At 39.5% G+C, this 21,277-nt stretch overlaps 2 protein-coding genes across 3 annotated transcripts in view; one reads left to right on the forward strand and one right to left on the reverse strand.

The window, feature by feature from the left end:
• zdhhc9 (zDHHC palmitoyltransferase 9) overlaps nt 1-7,255 on the forward strand; it is a 30,466-nt gene extending 23,211 nt beyond the window's left edge. Inside the window, exons 7-9 of the mRNA XM_079672508.1 lie at nt 1,947-2,050; nt 2,509-2,608; nt 4,022-7,255. Coding sequence (XP_079528634.1) covers nt 1,947-2,050; nt 2,509-2,608; nt 4,022-4,243 — 426 coding nt within the window. The 3' untranslated portion in view covers nt 4,244-7,255. The remainder of the gene's footprint in view (nt 1-1,946; nt 2,051-2,508; nt 2,609-4,021) is intronic.
• A 2,606-nt stretch (nt 7,256-9,861) lies between these two features.
• Nucleotides 9,862-21,140, reverse strand: sash3 (SAM and SH3 domain containing 3). 2 transcript variants are annotated; one of them, XM_079672510.1, is made up of 9 exons: nt 20,956-21,140; nt 18,452-18,550; nt 16,707-16,802; nt 14,396-14,530; nt 13,635-13,770; nt 12,909-13,060; nt 11,787-11,999; nt 11,565-11,709; nt 9,862-10,606 (listed from the first exon to the last, which is right to left on the reverse strand). In XM_079672510.1, the coding sequence occupies exons 2-9, from the start codon at nt 18,506-18,508 to the stop codon at nt 10,344-10,346; spliced, it is 1,197 nt and encodes a 398-aa protein (XP_079528636.1). In that variant the 5' UTR covers nt 18,509-18,550; nt 20,956-21,140; the 3' UTR covers nt 9,862-10,343. The 2 variants fall into 2 exon arrangements, with proteins under 2 accessions (XP_079528636.1, XP_079528635.1); XM_079672509.1 differs by having other exon boundaries at nt 18,452-18,591.
• Nucleotides 21,141-21,277: the final 137 nt, after the last annotated feature.

Raw genomic sequence — 21,277 nt, forward strand, 5'->3', positions numbered from 1 at the left:
CACAGAGATGAGTGGTGATGATCCAGGTGGCTGAATCCTCAGAGGGAGGTGTGTGTGTGTGTGTGTGTGTGTGTGTGTGTGTGTGTGTGTGTGTGTGTGTGTGTGTGTGTGTGTGTGTGTGTGTGTGTGTGTGTGTGTGTGTGTGTGTGTGTGTGTGTGTGTGTGTGTGTGTGTGTGTGTGTGTGTGTGTGTGTGTGTGTGTGTGTGTGTGTGTGTGTGTGTGTGTGTGTGTGTGTGTGTGTGTGTGTGTGTGTGTGTGTGTGTGTGTGTGTGTGTGTGTGTGTGTGATCTGAGGCTTTGTTAGTGCTGCAGAGGCTCTGAGGAGAAGCAGCGATGATGGAAGCTTCTAGATGGCTGGAAGCAAGAAAGTGCACTCATACTTTGTTGTAATGATTCATTTATAATCCCCTCTCTCTCTCCTGTGCAAGAGCTGGCCTCATTTTTTTCATTTAATCAGTAATGAAGCTCTGCAATGAGCACCTACAGTACAGTCTGGTGTAGTTTTGCTCCAGGAGTTGAAACAATAGCTTGGTTATCTGTGATTGGCCTAATAATAAATCCACCAATCGCTGCAGGGCCTGGTGTGGCAGAAGGGAGGGGGGGGGAGAGGAAGGGAGAGAGGAAGGGAGAGAGGAAGAAGGGTGAGCAAGAGAAGGCACCTTGAGTGCTGCTCCGATCTCTCCCACAGGACGACACATGCTCTGTCCACTGTGTCTCACACACACACACACACACACACACACACACACACACACACACACACACACACACACACACACACAGATATTACACGTAGGCATGCAGTACTGAAGTAGCCCATGGGGCAGACAGTTTGACCTACATCTGCCGCAACAACTAAAAAGAAAAGCTTTTTATTTTCTCTCTGACTCGCTGGAGGGTCGTTCGGTACAAACTCATGCTGTGCAGCCAACGTTTGTTCTGAAGGGGTCAATTATTTGTGACAAAGTACTTTTTGGGTTAATACAATTATAATCTAAATTGTGTTTTTTTTATCAGTAACACTGATCAATCTAGCACTTAAGAAATGATGCTGGATTATTAATTATGAACTTTCTTTCTTTCATTTTTTTTATATCATAACAACATAAATATAGTAAATACATAAAACAAAATGTAAAAGACATATAATGAAACAATTTCAGCAACACAGATGAAATAGAAAATACAAGACCATGAGATATGAACAGTATATAAAATAGAATACCCAAAATACGTGTTGCATTGATAAAAAGCTTCTTTTTTTTATAAAAGTTAATCACAGTTAGCTGTGATTGACTTTCTATTATAATTTATATTTAGGAGAATACAAACTGCACTCAAAGTATTTCTCTATAATCCAAAAACATGCAGTCGAGCTGGCAGTTTATCTTCTACCCCGAGTAATGTCTGAAGGTATTCCTCCAATCACCTTCACCAACAAGGTGGGAAGCCTGTGTGTGACTTTGAGAGTCTTTGAGGTATTTTGTTGACGCGTATACAAAAGGATGCACAAGACCTTTAGAATATTTCCATTTCATGTAAATGTGCAACCCAAAAAGATTTGAATATTGAAATCACTTTGTACATCATATGAACATAAAAGAAGCCTCTACAGAATATGCATATGAAGCAGCTGCATGCATTCAGCACAGTGTGGAATGTGTTATCTTACCAGGGGAAATCCTTTATATTAATCCTCAGATTCTTGAATGAATTATTAAAGTGGTTGTAATCATGATGTGCTTGTTCGCACCCGTTGGCGCATAGAGTTCCCGTTAAACCAGGAATCGTTAAAATTCATTTTTAGTAGGTCAGAGCCAAGCCTGTGGGAATAACATCTAAAAAAGGAAGTGTGCTTTTGAATAAGATATAAGCGCAGGGAAAATCAGGGATGTGGTTTGGGAAGATTTTGCTCTACAGTGTTTCTTTTTTTTGTGTTTTCCCAGATTAAAGGATCCTGGTCGGGTAAGAACCGAGTCCAGAACCCGTACAGCCACAAGAACTGCTTCAAGAACTGCTTCGAGGTTCTCTGCGGGCCGACGTTCCCGAGGTAACTGTCGGAGTAAAACATGAAACAAACAAATCATCATCTTTCGTGGTTAATAAATTGTCTAGATGCCTATATTAGCTTTTCACTATGTTCCAGTTTTATCAAAGAGCTCTGTTCAATATGCACATCGAAAGTGTAGTTATAGTTAAAAACAATACAAATAGTGCATTAGGAACCAGTAGAAATACATGAGTGCAAGAGGATGTTGCAAGACTAATGTGCACTTAATGTTGGAGAGGTTAACTATATACAAGTAACATAGAATAAGATGAGCTAAAAATAGAATGTAAATTGAAATGCTGTACAGTGAAATAAAACACTGCTTATTGTCATAATAGATAGATCTGTGAGCTGCGACAGAGAGAGTGTGTGATAGATTAGTCGGTAGATGTGTCTCTCCTCACCCTGCCCGGTAACGAGCCGATTGCCGTCAGTGACCGATGGCCTTGTCCCCGCAGCGTGTTGGACAGGAGAGGAATGATGCAGGAGGATTCATCATTTTCTGCTGCGTCTGCTGCACCCCCCCCCTCCAGCAGCAACCCAGTGTCACAAACCACGGTACACACACACACACACACACACACACACACACACACACACACACACACACACACACACACACACACACACACACACACACACACACACACACACACACACACACACACACACACACACACACACAGGCTCTAAAGTCAAACGAGGGTTCAGAGCATAGGATAGTGAATACAGAGCAGACATAAAACAGTCTTAACCAATTACAGAGGATGTTGTAGAAAGTGTGTTTGTGTGTGGTGTGTGTAATCAAACTGACAGGTAATCCATTTTGAGACACACTGATGTTGAGCCATGTTGTGTCTCTTTATATATTCTATTATTTATCTATTTTTATTTTGTTATATATTCTGCTAATAAATAGGCTACGTCATTAGTCGTGTTTGCAGCGGAGGAAGACACATACCTACCTTTAAGTGCTAATACCACGGTGTAAAAGTCATCTGTAACAATTGAAAATGTGTACTAGCATCAATGTACTGGAATACCCAAACTAAAAGTGCTTTTAACGCAGAATGGCCCATTGAAGAATAATGCAAAGTATACAGTATTACACTGTTATAATATAATAATCAATGCATTAATGTGTTCATCACTTTCAGATGTGGGAGAATTGAGATCTTGTCCTTGAGTAAAAGTAAAAGTCCTGCATAAAAAATGTTGCTCAAGTAAAAGTACAAAAGTATTCGCATCAAAATATACTTAAAATACCAAAAGTAAAAGTACTCATTCTGCTGATGGGCCCATTTCCACATGATATATCTTATATATTTGAATTATAATTATTGATGCATTAATTGCTGTTAAAAGTGCAGCTGGTTTGAATGACTTTGTCTACTGCAGGGTAGCTTGTGGATTTACTCCAGGTGTAACTAAAGTCTGATTGAAGAGTTGATTATATTTCACATCATTAATCAAAATCTGTGAAGTAAATAAAGGTATACACTCATTTTAGTGGAGTAAAAGTACAAAGTAGCATAACATGGAAATACTCAAATAAAGTACAAGTATCTCAACGTTTGACTTAAGTACAGTACTTGAGTAAATCTACTTAGTTACTTCCCACCTCTTATCACTTTCATGTCGCAGCAGGTAAAGGTAAAGCTTTGTTGGTGTCTGTTGTCTGCAAATATATGTGTTGTATAGAGCTATCTTGGAAATGATTTCCTTAGATTTAATTAATTCAATGAGCAGTGTGTTGTTTTTAACCATATACTGAAAGCAGCAGAAAGGCAGAACTGAATTCACCTTTATGTCTGTTTGTTTATTTCTCGAAATAATAAATCAATTTAATACTAAAATGGTGAGAGAAGTTTAGCCAGTGATACTGAAGCTAAAAATGCCATGCTTGTTGTTTGCATGTAATTCCTTCAGCTTTGCTGCAGCTCAGTTCCTCATCAGTGTCTCTTTCTGCAGAAAACCACGGCTCCTCTCATCCGCAACGAACACACACCTGATGAGGCCAAGCAGAGCATCGCCGCCCCTGAGGAGAAGAGCTCCTCCCCCAGAGAGGAGAAGAGCTCCTCCCCCAGAGAGGAGAAGAGCTCCTCCCCCAGAGAGGAGACCCCGAAGGTCCCGCCCCTGGCTTCACCCGAGCCTGACGCAGAGGTGTCCGTCACCAAGGGCCCGGCCCATTAGCTGCATGAGGGGGGGGCTCTGGTCCTGGCCGGTCAGGAAGTGAAACATTATCGACGTGTGATGACTGTGCGGGGGTCTCAGTTATCCTCCGACGCCCGCCCCACATTCCTCCAGGAGAGCAGGGTTTCTGCAGAAGCTCCTCCTCTCTCCCCCCCCCCCCCCCCCCCCCTTCTCCTCACCCGCAGATTGACAGTGCAGGAGGGGCATCGATTTAATGTAAAGTCAGCAGCTTCCTCTGTCTCCTGCACACTGCATGGAAAAGACACGCAGGGGGAGAAGCTGCAGGAAGAACTGCAGAGAGAAATACAAAAACTCTCCAAGCGTTTGACGTCCCAGCAGCCACCTGTGGGATTATCACTACTGCTTCTGTTCTTTATTTAAAATATTGCGTAATGACATTTATTGTGAGAGGCCAGTTCAAATATATTCCTTGCAAGTGTCTGGCAACGACGATATTACTTCTGGACATGTATAAAACTCCATTTATCTGTTGTGTGCACATTACATGCCCTATGCAAACATACAGAGGCTGGACGTGCAGCTTTTTGAAGAGAAGGGTTAACGGCAGGAGTCCAGGAGGACGATCCTTAGCTGACAGATTAAAGGCTCCTTCCAGGCAAGTCCAATCTACCTTGTTTTATGATACTGCTGCATTCAGTACTGTTATAACTTACATGCATTACTTTTTTTTAAGAGATCCAGACCAACGCCTGTCCTTCCATTTTTATAAATCCAGGATGTAGTGTGACATCGGTGCTCTGAAGTTGCTTAACGTGAAGTCTTTTATCCAGGAGACGCTCAGTCCCACTGTGTGAGAGGAAAGGTCTGACTTCTGATGATAGTAGACACTAGTAGTAACAGTGCCTTATCATAACAGACGCACCAACAAGTGCAACTGAGGTCGACCAACAGATACATCCGTTCATGCCACTGATAGACAAATGTCAACGTTTATTCTTCTAACCGCTGAACACTTAACATCTATTAAGTGTTCAGTGGTTCCCAACCTGGAGGGTAAGAAAAATGGGGTCATAACATGAGGAATGAGTGGGATTAAGGTATCATTTGACTATTTGGGAAGTAGTTTATTCACTTTCCTGAAGAGTTGGATGAAAATATTTATATCACTACAACATATGTACAGTAAATATGAAGCGACAGCTAATAGACAGTTAGCTTAGCTTTAGCAAAACGACTGGAAACAAAGGGAAACGGCTAGTCTGACTCTGTCTAAAGGTAGAATATCAAACTTAACACAAAGGTCCACAATTTACACAAATGTTTATTAGGATAAAATAATGAAGCGATGACATTTTTGAACAGACCGTAAATGAAGTACATTTTCTTAAAGGGTTTTTAGCTGGAAAATCACAAAAAATAAATCCTAAAAGGAAAATAAGCGCTCTGTTTGAACTGCTGGTTGATTTATGGACATGCTAAAAAGGTTGAGAACCACTGAATTAGACATTGTAAAGCAAAAAGGTAGTGAAGCCGTGTTGAATTGTACATATTTCTGCAAGGTAAAGATGTCAGCTGATTGGATAGGAGGAGAGACTAAAGCAAGGTTGTTGTTTTTTTTAGCGTTTAAGTGCAGCCGGTGTTATTCCCGCTGCCTTTGAGCTCCAGCGCCTCCTCCTGCTGATCTTCCTCCTCCTCCTCCTCTCTCTTCCTGTTACTACATATTTAACACTTCTCCTTCTCCTCGCCTCCTTGCTGTGACAGTGCACCTAAAGCCGAGGTCTCCACTGTAGCCGTCTGTGGCCGCATCATTAAAGCATAAAGAGCTGAGGCAAAGACGTCCTCTCTCTTCACACTTCTGTGTATTTCAGACTTCAAAATGGCGGCAGAGTTTATTTGTTTTGGTCACAGGTCGCCCGAGGGGGACAGCATCCACACCGAGGAAAGAGGAAGAGTTATTCTTAGTATTTAAATGATGTTAGCTGATAGCGAGGGTTTGTAATAGTTATTGTGTTGTATGCAAGACAGAGCTAGTGTTTGTGAAATTTACCTGTGTAGAAGTTCTAGTTTGTCAACAGCATTGTATCAGAAATCTGCCTGAGATTATTTATTACTAAGTCACAGTTTCTCCTGAAGATCAAAAAATCTGACAAGCAAAGAGTGGAAACGTTTGATTATTTATATTGTACCGTAATAATGGATGATAAAGATTAATCTTGGCCAATATTTTTCATTCTTGTTTAATCTGTGGATGAGTTTCTTGGTTACCGGTAAACCCTTTGTCCAAAACATATTCGGTTGACATATTGAAGTATTTAATTTTGTCCAACCAGTTATTCAGAAACCCTCCGAAAATCAATGAACTTTCAGAAAATCTGAAAATATTTCTATTTCAAAAAGCTGGAACTTGCACAATTCCAGCAAAAAAAATTGTGCAATTAATTTCCTCTCGATAAATTGACGAACAGTTTTAGCTCCACATTAATCTCTACATTAGGATGAAAAAAGGAGAGGTGACAGACTCACCCCTGCTGGAAGAAGCTGTAAAGTGTGTGACAGTATTGTTTCTGTGAAGTATAACAAAAAAAACAGCTGAGTATTTGTTGGGAAAACTTTTGAATAAGAAGGTTTGAGACTAGTTTTTAAAGCTGAATTTAGCGGCTGATCTTTCTTTGTGGAAAGTATTTGAAGACAGTTTGGTGTATTTCATTGATTTGCTGTCACCGAGAAGCAAGAATGTAAGTGATTGATATTCGATGAAAGAAGAGACGGGAGACTTTAAAAGGGACAGATGAAGTATGATTTTTTGGCTCAAGCTGAGCTCCTGTACGTATGATTCTTGTGTTAAAATGCCATGACGGTCAGATCTGAATGCTCTGATCAATCTATTACATGATGTATACAGAAACAGTAATATACCATCAATGATACTCTTTATTTATGTTCACTTTGTTAAGTATCAGCACTGTGACTATATGTGTTTCATTCAATTTAATTCACTTCTTTTTACATGATCAATGTGTCCGGTAAATAAACAATATTGTCTTATTATTATTTGTCTTTTAAAATATGTTTTTTTTTTACTCTTATGCAGAGTTCTAGAGGGCGCAATGCAAATGAAGGAAAACAAAACAATTAAATACAGATTTGTGCTGCATTTAGCAAGAGCAACAACAGAACATGTTTACAGGAGACACTTGGACACACACCTTTTTGATTATTATTAGACTTAAAATACACAGACAGTTCATTGTAAAACCAGCAACATGTTAATGGTTGAAATTACAATAATATTAACTCTCTGTACACTTAATGGTTGACAAGCTAATGAACTAGTTAAAGGGGCCCTATCATGCTCATTTTCACTTTCATATTTGTATTTAGTGTACATACTGTCATGTCTCCATACTTTAATGTTCAAAAAGCTCTTTATTTTTCTCATACTGCCTGTGCTGCAGCACCTCTTCTCACCCTCTGTCTGAAACCAGAGCCCAGTCTGCTCTGATTGGTTAGCTGGCCAGCTCCGTTGTGATTGGTCAACCCCTTAGAGATGTCCCGCCCCTTAGCCTACAATGTGTTGGAGCACTAGCGAGTGTTACATATTTTAGCCTTTGCAGACCATTTACAAAAACCTTTATTACACATTATAGGAAAGGGAACACCTTTAATTACAGAAGTATTATTATTATTATTATTATTATTATTGGTTATTTATCAAACCATTAATCTCTCTGTGAAAGAAGAATCCCGTCGAAAAGAATGTGCATTAACTTTGAAAATGAAGTTGAAAATGCGGTTTGTTTTTCTGTGTTAGTGTTATTTCCATGTTTTCAATAGGCGGTCGGAAGTATTTTGAAATGTAGTATTAGTATTTTTACTTCAGTAAAGGTCAGACTACTTATTATTCCTATGCCCACTACAGTATACAATCATTTGAAAACAAGTGAGCTTTTATGAATGAATGAATCACTTTTGTAAAAATACAATGTTTACTCTGCTGCTCTTTCCATATATCAGATGTTACCTCTGTCTTCCTGGCACACAACACTCATATGTACTGCCATGATATTGTTGCTGTGTAAGGAGTAACATGCAGAGGTTCACACATCAGAGCAAACAGCAGAGGATTGTTTTTACATCTCTAAATAGGATGGTTTCAGTGTCTTCACTTCCACAAAGTCTGCAGCATGTTTGTGATCGTTGCGTTCTCTATTACTCTTAGTAAACCAACAACTAATGTAAGGGTGACAATGTTTTACAGATCATCCGATAATACAGGTCCTTTGTTTAACTGTAATGTCTTCCAAACTACCAGGTAATAAATTAAATAGTATGGATGTACTTTATTTCCCCCCACATTTCATTAAGCAGATAGATGTTAAAGTTCTGTATCAGAAGACTAAACGTAGAGTATGCCAACTTTGTTCAAACATGTTTTCTATTGTTGTGTATTACTGTACTAAGATTTAAGACTTTTCATGACATAGTATGACATTACTTAAAACGTATTGGACATACAATTCTAGGATTTTAAACTATCTTTCTCAAAACAAGTTTGTATGACATACAGTACAATAACTTTCTCTTTACTGAGTTTTAAAGACATGCTTTGAGTTTTTTTAAATGTGTAAATTATATTTTGTATAACCCACATTACTAAGATTTCTTTAATGACAATGTATTCTAATTTAAAAGTCACCTATCATGCTATTTTTAGGCAATAGCATAGGTCTCAGATATATAAAAATATATAAAAAACATGTCTATGAAGTGTTTTGCTCAAAATACCAAACAGATCACCCATTCTAGCCATGACTCATATCCCTCTATTTCAATTCCTGTTTCAAAAGTGCTGCATTTGGGTATAAAGCTTTTTAAAAAAGAAAAATTGCAACAAAATAAAATGGATGGGGCTGAGCTCATGCGGGAGATTCTACCGGAAGATACTGCTGTGATGAAATGCCATATCATGGATTATCAAAGATTATTTCTGAAACAGTATGGAGCTCAAAGGCTTTCTCTCTTGCCGGTTATACCACAAGGTGAGTTCCTTTTTACTTCCTGCTTCTTCACACACATGCTCTCCAGCACAGGTTAGCTCTGAGTGTCAGCAATGCTAATGTAAACACCGACCATATTACGTCCAAAACAGTCGGGCATTGTTTCTGATAGCAATGTTTCTGACAGGGCTGTGGGTGTAAAGCCTACATTTCCGATATTACGTCATATCGGACACAAATCTGGATCAGCTCCGTTGTAGCCCCGTTTTTAGAGATTTGGGTACGGAGGAAAAGAGGGTTTTATTTTTACGCTGTGTGAGTTCCCCGACACACCGGGGACACATTTAGACAGATATGTATAAAAGTGCATTTTGCATGATAGGTCCCCTTTAAAATATTAGATAAGCTATGATTGTTTTTATTTAATTATTTTAGGGCATGCAAAACTATTCATTTTTGATATTTTTCTAAACAGGACATACTTCATTTTTTAAGACATGCTTTTTTAAAGATATTCTTCCATGAAACACTATATAGTCTATGGATAATATTGGATAATATAATTTAATGACTTTTAAGTACACATCTTTTTTAAAGACATCTGTTTTATGTAGTCGAGAGCTCTGAAAACTGAGTTTGTGCTCGCTACTCAACAACGACTTCTCAGTACAGTTTTATTCAAAAGTATTTACAGCAACTGTTCACAACCTCCTTGTAATGCAACATAAATCAGTGAAAGAACCTCGATACACATTTAAAAGCAAACTACTGCAAGTTACAATAAAACTCAAGTTACATGTAAAAACAGCTGAATATATTTCACATTCATGTGTGTATGAGCATCCACCACTAAAATAAAGAATGACATTGTAAAAATGAAGACAAACACAACCTGAAAAGGCTTAATTTGTACATGACAATGAGACATTACCCTCAGGAGGAAGCATGTTCATTATACAGCGTACGAATAGAAGCTGTGCGGCTTCTTCCACTAAACGGCGACCCTCATTTCCTGCAGTATTTGAACCTTACACTGTGTTCCTCAGCAGTCCTCTCTGTATGAAGGGACATTTTTAACGTCATCACACCTCGCTCCACAAAGTCCAGAGAATCAGATTTACAAAGTATTTCTCCGTCACTCCTCAAGATTTCTCATCAACCGTCAGCTCCTGCAGCTGCTCCTGCAGAGCGTCCAGCTGCCCTTCTTCCTCCAGCTGCTCCTCTTCCTCCAGCTGCTCCTCTTCCTCCTCACCTCTCTGCCCCTCTGAAGCTCGCTCCTCCTGCTCCTCATCAGTCTTCGGCTCCTCTCGTACGTTCTCCAGGTTCTCGGAGCTCTCGAAGCAGCCAGAGTCCCTCGGCTCCTTGGCCTCCTCCTCTTCCTCCTCAGGCTCGGACTCGTCGTCAGCTACACAGGGCAAACAATCACATTTAAATACTGAAATACAATCTACTGGAGTCTGAGCTCTTCCATCTTATTCAGCTTCAGAGAGGAACTTTAGATTCTTGTTGAATGAGCTGAGAATAAACACAAAGCCACAGACCGCTTAATTAGCGTTACAGTATGTGGGATGTTTTTTTCTTTTACGTCGAATTCAAGTCTTTTCTTGTATGGTTGTTATTCCATATATGTACATTAATTAACATCTTTGTGGGATTTTCCTAATAAGAGGAGTGTATTCAATGCCCATTTTTATGATGCCATGTTTTCCTACTTCTTGACATCTGGTAGTGGCTACAACCAGCTAAACAGGTTTCAGTGTTTTTGGCTTACCGATCAAACTATCATTATTTTCTAACAATAGATTGTAAATTTTTTTGGTGATAGACTTGTCTTATGGTATTGTATGATATTTTCTTATTTTGATTTAATTTCCTGTTCTCTGGAAGCTTTAATTACTCATTTTAAAAGCATTGAAATCTCCTGTCATAATGCGTTCCTTATGTATTTGTTTACGTTGATGTTTATGTAAAGCAATTTGAATTGTTGCTGTAATGTGCTTTACTAATGAACTCACTGCAGCTAATTGTAAAGCTAATCCTTAAAGTCTTTTCAACAAATAGCTGTAAACCGGTGTTCAGATCATTAGTGATGGATCTGCTGGAGCACACACACAGTATGATGGGACAAGCGACTGAGCATTAATTAAACTGAGTGTGACGCTGTGCAACGGAGACATCAAATGAAGCTCATTATGCAGCGGAGGGAGAAAAAGGTGAAGGAAGCATCAAGAATCCCCCAAAGACACAATTTTCTGTGATATCCGAGTGGACTCTGAAATGATCATTAGTGGGATATTTCTCTCAGCTTCTCGATCAGAGGTGTATTTTTAAATATTTTTGCAGATTACAGTGTTTGCCCTTACAGTCTCTCAGCAGCTCAGAGGCGCTCAGGATCTTGGAGCGAGCGTCCGGGTCCGTGATGTTCAGCTCGTTCAGGTGAGACTGCTTCAGCCCTGCAAAGTCCTCGAGGCTCTGGAAGCCGTGCATGGACAGCAGAGAGCTCAGCTCCTGAAACACCAACAGCAGCGTTTAGACAGATATTTATTCATGTTCTTCCTGCAGTGGTGTCGCAGTGAGACTCTCACCGTGAGGCCGATGTTGTCCAGAACCTCCTCCAGGGATTTGGGTTTGGATTTGGAAAGCCGGTTCTTGCTGTTGCAGCGTCTCCTGCGGGCGGGGGGGCTCTCGTCGGGCAGCAGGTTGACGTAGATGAACTTGAAAGACCCAATTTTGGTGTTGAGCTTCCCGGTCCACGTCCCCACAGGAGGCTTCTCGATGATGTGGATGATGTCGCCTTTCTATAAGAGAGATGACGCATCAGCACCATGAGTCATGATGAGAACAGCAGGATGAAGGACACAAGAAAAAAAGGATGGACAAAAGAAAAGCTTGAGAGCATCATCTGTCTAGTTGTTTGTTAAGTCTTTAAAAATATGAGGGTTTTATTGAATGACTTTTTTTCGTTCAAAGCTTCTATTAAGGCTTTCAAATATCTCTCATATTTTATGACTTCATCAGCCTAGGCAAAAAACTATTTATTTGTTATTGTGGTTGTATAAATGCATTTGATGGTGCCATTAGACCTCTTATTTCCGCCCTGTTATTGAGCCTGTCTCCGTTTGTGTGCATCAAGCCAACAGTTGTTTCTAAAGGCTAATAAATATGGATTGAAGCAGAATAGTTTCCTTGTTGTGAACTTTCAAAATGTTTGCGTCGATCACTTTTGAATTTTCTTTTACCTTTGGACTTTACCAAAGGAGATATAGAGATTGTCTGGATCAAAGAGTCTCTGAAAACACAATCCCTACTAAAATGGTCTTATCTTGTGAAACAGACAGTCAGTAATGTGGGGTTCAAAACACTTAGAAAATATCAGAGAAACAACCCGTCTGCTCGGTTTATCTGCCCGATAAACATTCCTGTTTGTCATCTTGCAATATACTTATTTATATAAATAGTTATCACCGCAATAAACCGTATTTAATTTGGTCTTAATTTAAATTATTTAATTTCATATTCTGTTCTTCTGTACATATCCTATATTCTATTGACATGTATGACTTTTTGCACTACTTTCTATATTGTATTTTATTATATATGTTGTCAGAAGAATTGCATTGCCGTTTCTACACTATAGCTTTGTGCATATGACAATTAAACCTTTGAATCTTGAGAGGGGGGAGAGGAAGGCCCCCCCTGAGACTCACCTGCAGTTTGAGCGACTCCACGTCGTAGGGGCTGGGGGTGAAGTCCGTGTGCACCAGAGCGCGGCCACAGAAGGGTCCGGAGTACGAGCTCTCCTCCAGCCGCATGCTGTCCCTCTGGCAGTACCCGCTGTCCAGGCTCTGTCTGTCGCTGCCTGAGGACACAGAGGAAGAGACTCAGCATTCAGATACTTCAGGTGAGGAGCTTTCCCCCGATTTTCAAATTGCCATGAATAGCCTGACACTGAACTCTTATTGAGCCAATACAATTCTGCCTATGAAGGGCTTTTCTCCCGCTTATTATTTTTTTTACTTCTGTTCAGTGGTCATGATGATCGAGGCTTTTGGAACTACATTTCCCATAAGGGGATGTAGACAAAGGAAAAGTTAAGAGTATAATTGTAGACTTCACTTGTATGTAAGCAGAAGTTTTCCATTAATGTGCAATACATGAATATATATTGTAAGAGCATATTCCTTCTTACTCTTAATTTTCTAATTTCTCTCCCATCCAATCTATTTTTATGTCATTCAGTTTCTTTTGTTCGTTTAGAGTGGGATTTTTTTTTATTGCAACGTAACTAAGGACACAACAAACACTACTACTTTATTTAATTGATACTGAAGAAAACTTTAAAATGTGATGATTCTCAGGCTCATTGTGGAAACATCTTCTACTCTCCCTCACAGTGAGAACCCTCTGGATATCAGATACAGATGTGCACTCACTGCCTGACAGCTGGCGGCTGAAGTGGGCCGGCGTGGCGTCCTCCGACCCGGTGGAGCACACAGACGTCCTCTGTCCTGCCAGCAGATCAGGCAGCCAATCAGAGGAGACCGGAGACAGCTCCTCTCCACTCTCATCCTGCAGAGACACCATTGTCTTTCAGTTCAGAGTTAATCATGTTGAACTTAAACTAAAAAGGTCCCATAATGATAACGTTTTCCTTAGGAATTATTGTTACAACTGAAACTGAGAAATGTAGTAAAACCATAGTCAAAATACAAACAATGCTTAAAATGTCATAAATGTAACTGTTTTAATCTCTCCAGGTGGAGCCAATTTTTATTTGTTGGTCAATAACAGTGCGTCATATAGCCATCATATTTCTTGTGTGAAAAAAAATAAGGCCGTCAGATAAATGAATTGGAGTACAACGATTACAATCATTACCTCTATATTGTAGAGGAGTGGAAATGTTAAGTGTCGTTAAAATTCAAGGCACTTGTATAAACTTTAATACAACACTTGGATAAATGTACTTTCAACGACTACAAAAGCACTCATTCGGCTTCTTTTGTAAACCACAGTACATACATTTGTCCACTAGATGGAGACAGTTCCAATCTTTTTGTAACAACAGCTGAACGAAAAGATGTGAGGTTTTATATATTAAAGATACGATTTCAAAGTTTGAAATGATAACGATACTGTTAGATACAGTGATCATGTAACTTTAGCTGAAGTGTAACAGTAAACAGGATCTCACCCCCTCCTCAGCCAGAGCCTTCTGCACCATCTTGGATGTTTTGCGGGTCATGGTGCGTGAGATGACTTTTCGCCATTTCTTTCCCAGTTTGCTGCCACTCTTCACTGCTTCCTCGACTGTGGCGCACTCTTCCCCCTGAGAAGAGTGAGAACATCAATCAGCTGTTTGGAAATTAGATGTGGCACGACTATATTAGAATCAGGTCAATTGAGGTTTTAAAAAAAAAAGCCAGAAATATGACATTAATAATGTTAATCCTCACAGTGGTGTCACCGTCACAAATTCACTTCTTACAAACTAGAAAACATTGAGATTTTGTGGTAATGGGGTTTGCATTCACACAGACTGCAGATACCCACAAAGACACACACACACACACACACACACACACACACACACACACACACACACACACACACACACACACACACACACACACACACACACACACACACACACACACACACACACACACACACACACACACACACACACACACACACACACACACACACACACACACACACACACACACACACTATTTCTGCTAAGTTTCTGAGAGCGATACCAGACATAACTCTGCCTATAGACAAACACTATGGACTCAGAAATGAGAACTAATTATGTTTGAGGTATTTTCATTTTGGGACAGTCACAGTAAATGCATCGTGTGAGGACCATTGACTAAGAGGACACAGAGGTCGAGTCCCCTCCATTTTGCCAAGGAAAAGAACGCAGATGGTCGGTTAGATTAAAAGATAATTGATTCGCTCAGAAATATAGCTGCATTAAGGCTCTGTCACAAATCCCTGAAATTACTATCCACCTTATGTTCACTTCTATCAAATAAAAAGGCGAAAAATATTAGCCTCTAACGCTGAAGCATATTCGCAACTTCCTGTGCAGTGTGACTTAAGCAAAACTTCCATATAAATACCACTTTGGTCACTTACCAGCATTTGAGCATGACACAGAGCCCTTTTTAACATTGAGCGTCCTTCTGTGGCTTCCTCGAACCGGCAGCGAGTGATTTATTTTAAGATAGAAAAGTCCATAATAGTGAACTGTAACAGAGGCCTTTATGTATATTTAATACAGTACTATGCACTCGGATTCTCGAGACAAACTTAACCTTGACATCGATTGTGGGCTGTGGTCATGACTTTCTCTCACAAAACTAAATTGTGTTTAGATTTTCTTCAGAATCAGAAACAGGTTTATTGCCAGGTAAGTTCACACATACGAGGAATTTGACTTGATGTCATGATGCAGACATAAAATATAAAACAAGAAATCTAATATAAAACAAAAATCTTTAAGGACACCGTAATAAAATATAGTTAAATAGCAATAAAATAAAGCAGTAATTTACATGGAAATAGAATGTAATGAATTATAGTATATAAACTATGAAACAAGAATATGTGCAGTAAGCAGTATGAACATTGTGTGCATTAATGTAATGCATATAGAGACTACGTTGTGGCTGAGGTAAGCATCAGTGAAAAGTGAGGAGAGTTAAGCTTTCCAAATACTAGGCCTCCCTGGTAGATTAGTCGACTAAGATCCTTTAGCCAATTAGTTATTTCTTAAATGCTTTTTGGTACTGAATGACCTTTATCAAGTACATCTCTGTTTACACAAGATTTGAAGAGGTGCTTTTGCATGATTACTTGTGGAGAGACTCAATTTTAGAGACTTAAATACATGTATCAATCACAACTATTCGAATAACAACTTCATTTACTACTTAATACCTACACTGACAAACACACAGCTGCCACAGAGACAGAGGGATGTAATAACATTTGAATAAAAAGCCTGTGTTGGGGTAAAACCACCTGGTTAGCTGCTTGCTTGCCGTGTCTGTCTGACACACAGGCTCTCTGCTTGAGAAACTCACGGACATCCTGTCTGCTGTCATGCTGCTGCGCTGTGTGCAATGCTTCGTCTTTTTACTTCCTCTCTTCTTCTACACTTCTATGCTTAATTATCCTCCAACTTCCACTCAGGGTTCTCAGAACACTACTGTAAAGTTATTTAAGTTCTGTGAATTAAAAAAAAACACATTCCCACACATGTGAGGAAGTTCAAACTTCTGTAACAGCGACTGATAACAACTTCTGCTCGTCCTTTCAGTCTCTCCTCATTTTGGTTTTGGGTATAATGGTCCCAGCAGGCCTGATGAGGAACAATGTGATAAAGGATCTGTCTTTTAGGAACTTAAAACACAAAGAGTTCAAAGATATCTACTTCTACTTTTCCAAACCGTACAAACAGTACAGTGTGTCTGATGTTTGGTATAACTTACATTCTCCTCTAAGGCCAACTCCCTCTCTGACACCACAGGAGAGGCGGGTTTGTGCTTTATAAAATCCTTGAAGCTGCTGGACCTCTGCAGAGAGAGCTGGAAACAGACAGAGAATTGCATTTATTTTTAACTCGTGATACAAAGAGCTTAGAGCAAAGGGCCCTCAATAAAATGTTTACCATAAAGCAAAAGGTGTAATCAAAAAGGCATTTCCAAAAAAAGGGTTGTCATGGTTGTTTTTAATGTAATGTAACACTGATAATGCTGATCTCACATTGTGCACACATGTTCTTATCTCTGCAAATGTGTGAACAGAATGAATCTGGGGGGTGGGTTGGGGTTTCTCAGAAGCAACAACGGCCCATGTTTCTCCCAGAGTTATTAAAGATAAAGCCATGAATCTGGGTCATGCTGCACTGTAGCTCAGCAAGACACAAAGCAAAATGGTTTTAAAACAAAAACTCAATGCTATTATGTAAAGGCAAGTGGTTTTACACGAATACACTTTCTGTTAATTCTTCAATTTTGGTAATCTGCCAACTATTATTTTTTGATGAAAAGAGAAATAATTTAGTCAGAAAATAGTGACACATTTTCCCTCACACTTTACTGACATCTCAACATTGATCATTTTCTCCCAACATTTCTTTTTCAAAACGTCTTAATAATTAAGGAATTGTAGGCTTTTATACTTGAACAATAACTTAAAGGATGAGTCACTTGTGGAAAAATCAGCTTGAATGATTCAAATTAAGACTTATTTTTCACCAAAATAGCCAACTTTTTTTTTTACTCTTTTTAACAATTTTGCAATCTTCAGACTCCTTTAGTTCTAGTGGAAACTCTTTGTCTAATTTTCCATGCCATCACTCGTCTCTGTGCTTGATTTTATCGCAGCTCATCCTTCTCAATTCTTAGTTGAAACCACAGGAAACAAAGGGCAAAGCTTGAGCAACTGCTGGCAGCCAATCGCTGCAGACATCCAGTCTGTCTGCGTCTAACCTGAAGATTAAACCACCACTGTGAATGCCCTCCATCATTATGAGGCTATTTACAGTATTTCTGGTAAATGTCTCTTTTTCCTGCCGCAGTTCTCCTGCCCGAAAAGCCACAAAGCTTTCAGATCTATTACGGCTGAGAGTAGATCAGTGGCTCAATGATGCTCTGCAGCCTGGATTAGGGCCAGGGAGAAGAGTGTGAAGACACAGTTACCGAGAACAAAGACAGAGATGTGTTGTAACGAGGCGTGAGTTGGACCACAGGAGTGTAGATGTTGATGGAAAGTAGGGGCACTGCAAGGTGTTGAGCGTAGGAGGCTCGCTCTGAACACACCAGAAACCACAAAGCCCAACATGACTCAAACTACATCTGCAGCAATGATTCACCCCGCCAGAATAGAGGAACCTTACTTTACAAAAGAACAACTGGGGCCACAGTATTTAGACAATTAAAACATTTTAAAATATAAAGATTGAGCTTTATGTTGTGTGTGTGTGTGTGTGTGTGTGTGTGTGTGTGTGTGTCTTTGTTCAGCTTCACCACAAAGGTTTGCAGACATCCTGTGTTGAGACGATGTGCACACAAAGACAGCTGTGCTAGATGTTGAAATGCAAGTGTTTTGAAATATGTGATTAACACCTCTTCAAAATGGCAGTCTATAATATTTACGTTTGTTTTTTTAAAAGCTCAAATATGAGGATGTTCACTCTAAACGTTCCAAGACAAACAAAAAAATGGAAACTCACCTTTTTCTTCTGCACCTGCTCCTTTTCCGAGGCATTGGAAGTCCTTCGCCTCAACATCTTCTTGTTCTTCTTCAGGAGGAGATTTCTATGGACGTAAAGCTGAGGGAGCGATACACAGAGTGAGAGTTCCTGTCACCGTGCTGTCAATGACAAAAGTTGTCAGATAAAAAAAAAAAAGGTAGAGCTGCGACTCCGCTGCAGCCGAACGGGGTGCAAGAAGTGGAGAGGAAGTCACGTGGCGACGCAGAAACTGAAGAGGCAGAACCCTGTTTTTGGTCCTCTGGTTTACACGGAGGGCAAAGGGTTTGTTGCAGGCTTCTTTCAGCATGCATGCTACAAGCTCTCAAACTGAACCGACTCACACTCACAACTCAATCTTGAATACTACTACAGATATAAACAAATACAAAAAGGCAAAAAAGAAAGTCTTCCCTTCTGTGAATCCTGATCAAATAATCAACCTCCAGTCTCATTTATACTCAAATGTTCAGGTTGATCAAAATAAATGTCAAAACAATTAGGAATAAGGGGCAGATGTTTAAAGCAGATACACATCAAAGTCACCTCTTGCTGCAGTGTCACTGTATTAAAACATTTCTACTGCCACAGAAGTTAGTTTAACTTCAGAAAGTAGAAGTGAAGTAAGTGAGTCATTTTTTTAAATACATTTTTGTAGGGTCTGTGCTCAATCGAAAACACATTTGCCATACCGTGGCCCCTGAGGTGTGGAAGTGAAAGACAAATGTAAAGATGACATATTTAGAAACTCAGTAACGGCTTTGCAGCTGCAGCAGAGGAGCCACCACAGCTACAGGAGGCCAGAACAACACAGACTAATGATCAGACATACAACAGAGGGTGTTCATACAACATGTGGGGAAAGACATGTACAAATATCCAAAACAGACAATTAGGACAAAAAACTTGAGTGAGTCAGAGATGTGCGTGCGTTTGGATGAACACTCAGCCTGCAGGAGAAGGCTACTATTGGCACTCGACGCAGAGAGGGAAGTTAAATGTTAGTCAACTTAGGCTTGTTATTTTGGTGGGGTGGCATACCACATGATAAGAGCATGCCCTATTTTAGTTTCCCGTCAGTCGACCTAAGGTTGGCAACAAACTCATCTGTCTGCAGATCGACAAAAACAATAAGCAGCAGATTTTGATCTACACTGTGGTTACCTGAAACCTCACAGGTAGTGGTGGGAGAAGAACTCGGGGGATTTAAAAGCAGACCTTAAATCATACTATTTTCTATATTGTTGGGTAATTGTATCTACAGTACAACAAATCCAATGCTAATAAAAGGATCATATGTAAATGTCAAATATATATCTATAAAGTAACTATCGCTGACACATACATGTAGCGAAGCAAATACTAAAATATTGCCTGTTACAATGTAGTGTTAATAGTTTCACTTGTTCACTACTGGTTCTTGGATGGATGACTATTTGTAATATTTGGTTTTATTACAACAATATAACTAACTTATAAAACTTGACTTTTGGATGTAAACTACAAAAAAACAATCCAATACTGCACTTGAAAAAGGTAAAGAGGAACCCTATGGAGTTCATGACCACTAGCAAAGCTTTGACAGCAAAGGCAGATGTAAATACAGTATTTCAAATGTTTAGCTTTGCACATCCTATATGAGGAGAGGAAGTAAATGCACTCATCAAGGTGAGTAACAGTGAATGTTAACATGCTGTTTACAAGCCAACTTTACAGGGCACATTTAATAAGTGAATACAGTACTTAAGCCTTGAGATTACCACATGTAAAGATGTTGAAGTGTAACTACACAACAACAAAACATAGCAGAAGCGACTTCTGTTCACAGAGAACAATGATCTCATACATGTTGTTCCTCTTTTTCAGGGCCCTCTTTACCACAAACCCGAACAGATAGGGAGGAATATGCCTTTTCCTGTAAGCTGTCCAACTTTCTGAGTCTAGGGTTTCTGCATGAGCTTTCAGAGCTGTTTGACATGGGGATGCAGATGCAGGGCTCTGCACATTCACACCTTGTTGCTAGGCAACTAGTCTTCTGCATTTATTAACACTTTACATGTAAAAGTAAAACCACAGGATTTGCTGACAGCTGTTTTTACGAGTTTGCATGTTTGTTTTGTTTTAGGTTGTCGTTATATTAAAATATATTAATAACGAAAACATTTCCTTAAATCAGAAAGAACCAGTGGCTTTTAGCGACTGCAGTCTTTAAAATTAAGTTACTGTACCACTTGCAGCCGGCTAACTTAACTTCGCACAAAGACTTCAAACAGGTGGTGACACATTGTGTGCAGCATAATGAAGTTTGGAGGAGTATATAAATATATTACTAACACAAAAACAGGGAGAAATGATGAAATACATTAATAATTATAATAAAAAAATGTGTTTCCCAAAGTCTGTTTATGCTACAAGTTACTTGGCAAACCAACAACTCTGTGGCTAACGTTAGCTCTTAGCTAGCTGATATGAAAGCCTCTACTTACCGCACTTTATGTGCCCTCTCAGAGTTGAACAAAGTTGGCGGTTTTTGAGTGTCTACCTGGGATAATTTCGCTCAATGTTTTGCACATTGCCATGTGCTTTTTTAAGAAAACAAAGAGTCTATACAATGAAAGCGACAGGCGTGTATCAGTGTAACGTTCTGCTGGTGTAAATATCAAACGCACCTTTCCCTCCTGCCCCCGCAATATGATTGGCTGCTGTCAGCTTGATTCTAAGTACCGGCAGCCTTGTCAGGTAGGCCTACCAACAAGAGTTGATCCCTGGTTGATCCCTGGTTGATCCCTTGAACACTTTCCACACAGT

Source organism: Notothenia rossii (assembly GCF_949606895.1).
Source record: "Notothenia rossii genome assembly, chromosome: 3".
Classification (NCBI taxonomy): domain Eukaryota; kingdom Metazoa; phylum Chordata; class Actinopteri; order Perciformes; family Nototheniidae; genus Notothenia; species Notothenia rossii.

Bases quoted from the DNA above. Each gene is read 5' to 3' on its own strand.
- sash3 (XM_079672510.1), bottom strand. From the start codon at position 18,508: ATGTTGAGGCGAAGGACTTCCAATGCCTCGGAAAAGGAGCAGGTGCAG. The intron at 16,803-18,451 runs GTGAGTTTCCAT...GTCTGTTTCCAG, and splicing joins AGCAGGTGCAGAAGAAAAAG to CTCTCTCTGCAGAGGTCCAG. The intron at 13,061-13,634 runs GTGAGTGCACAT...CTGTGTCCTCAG, and splicing joins CAGCCGCCAGCTGTCAGGCA to GCAGCGACAGACAGAGCCTG.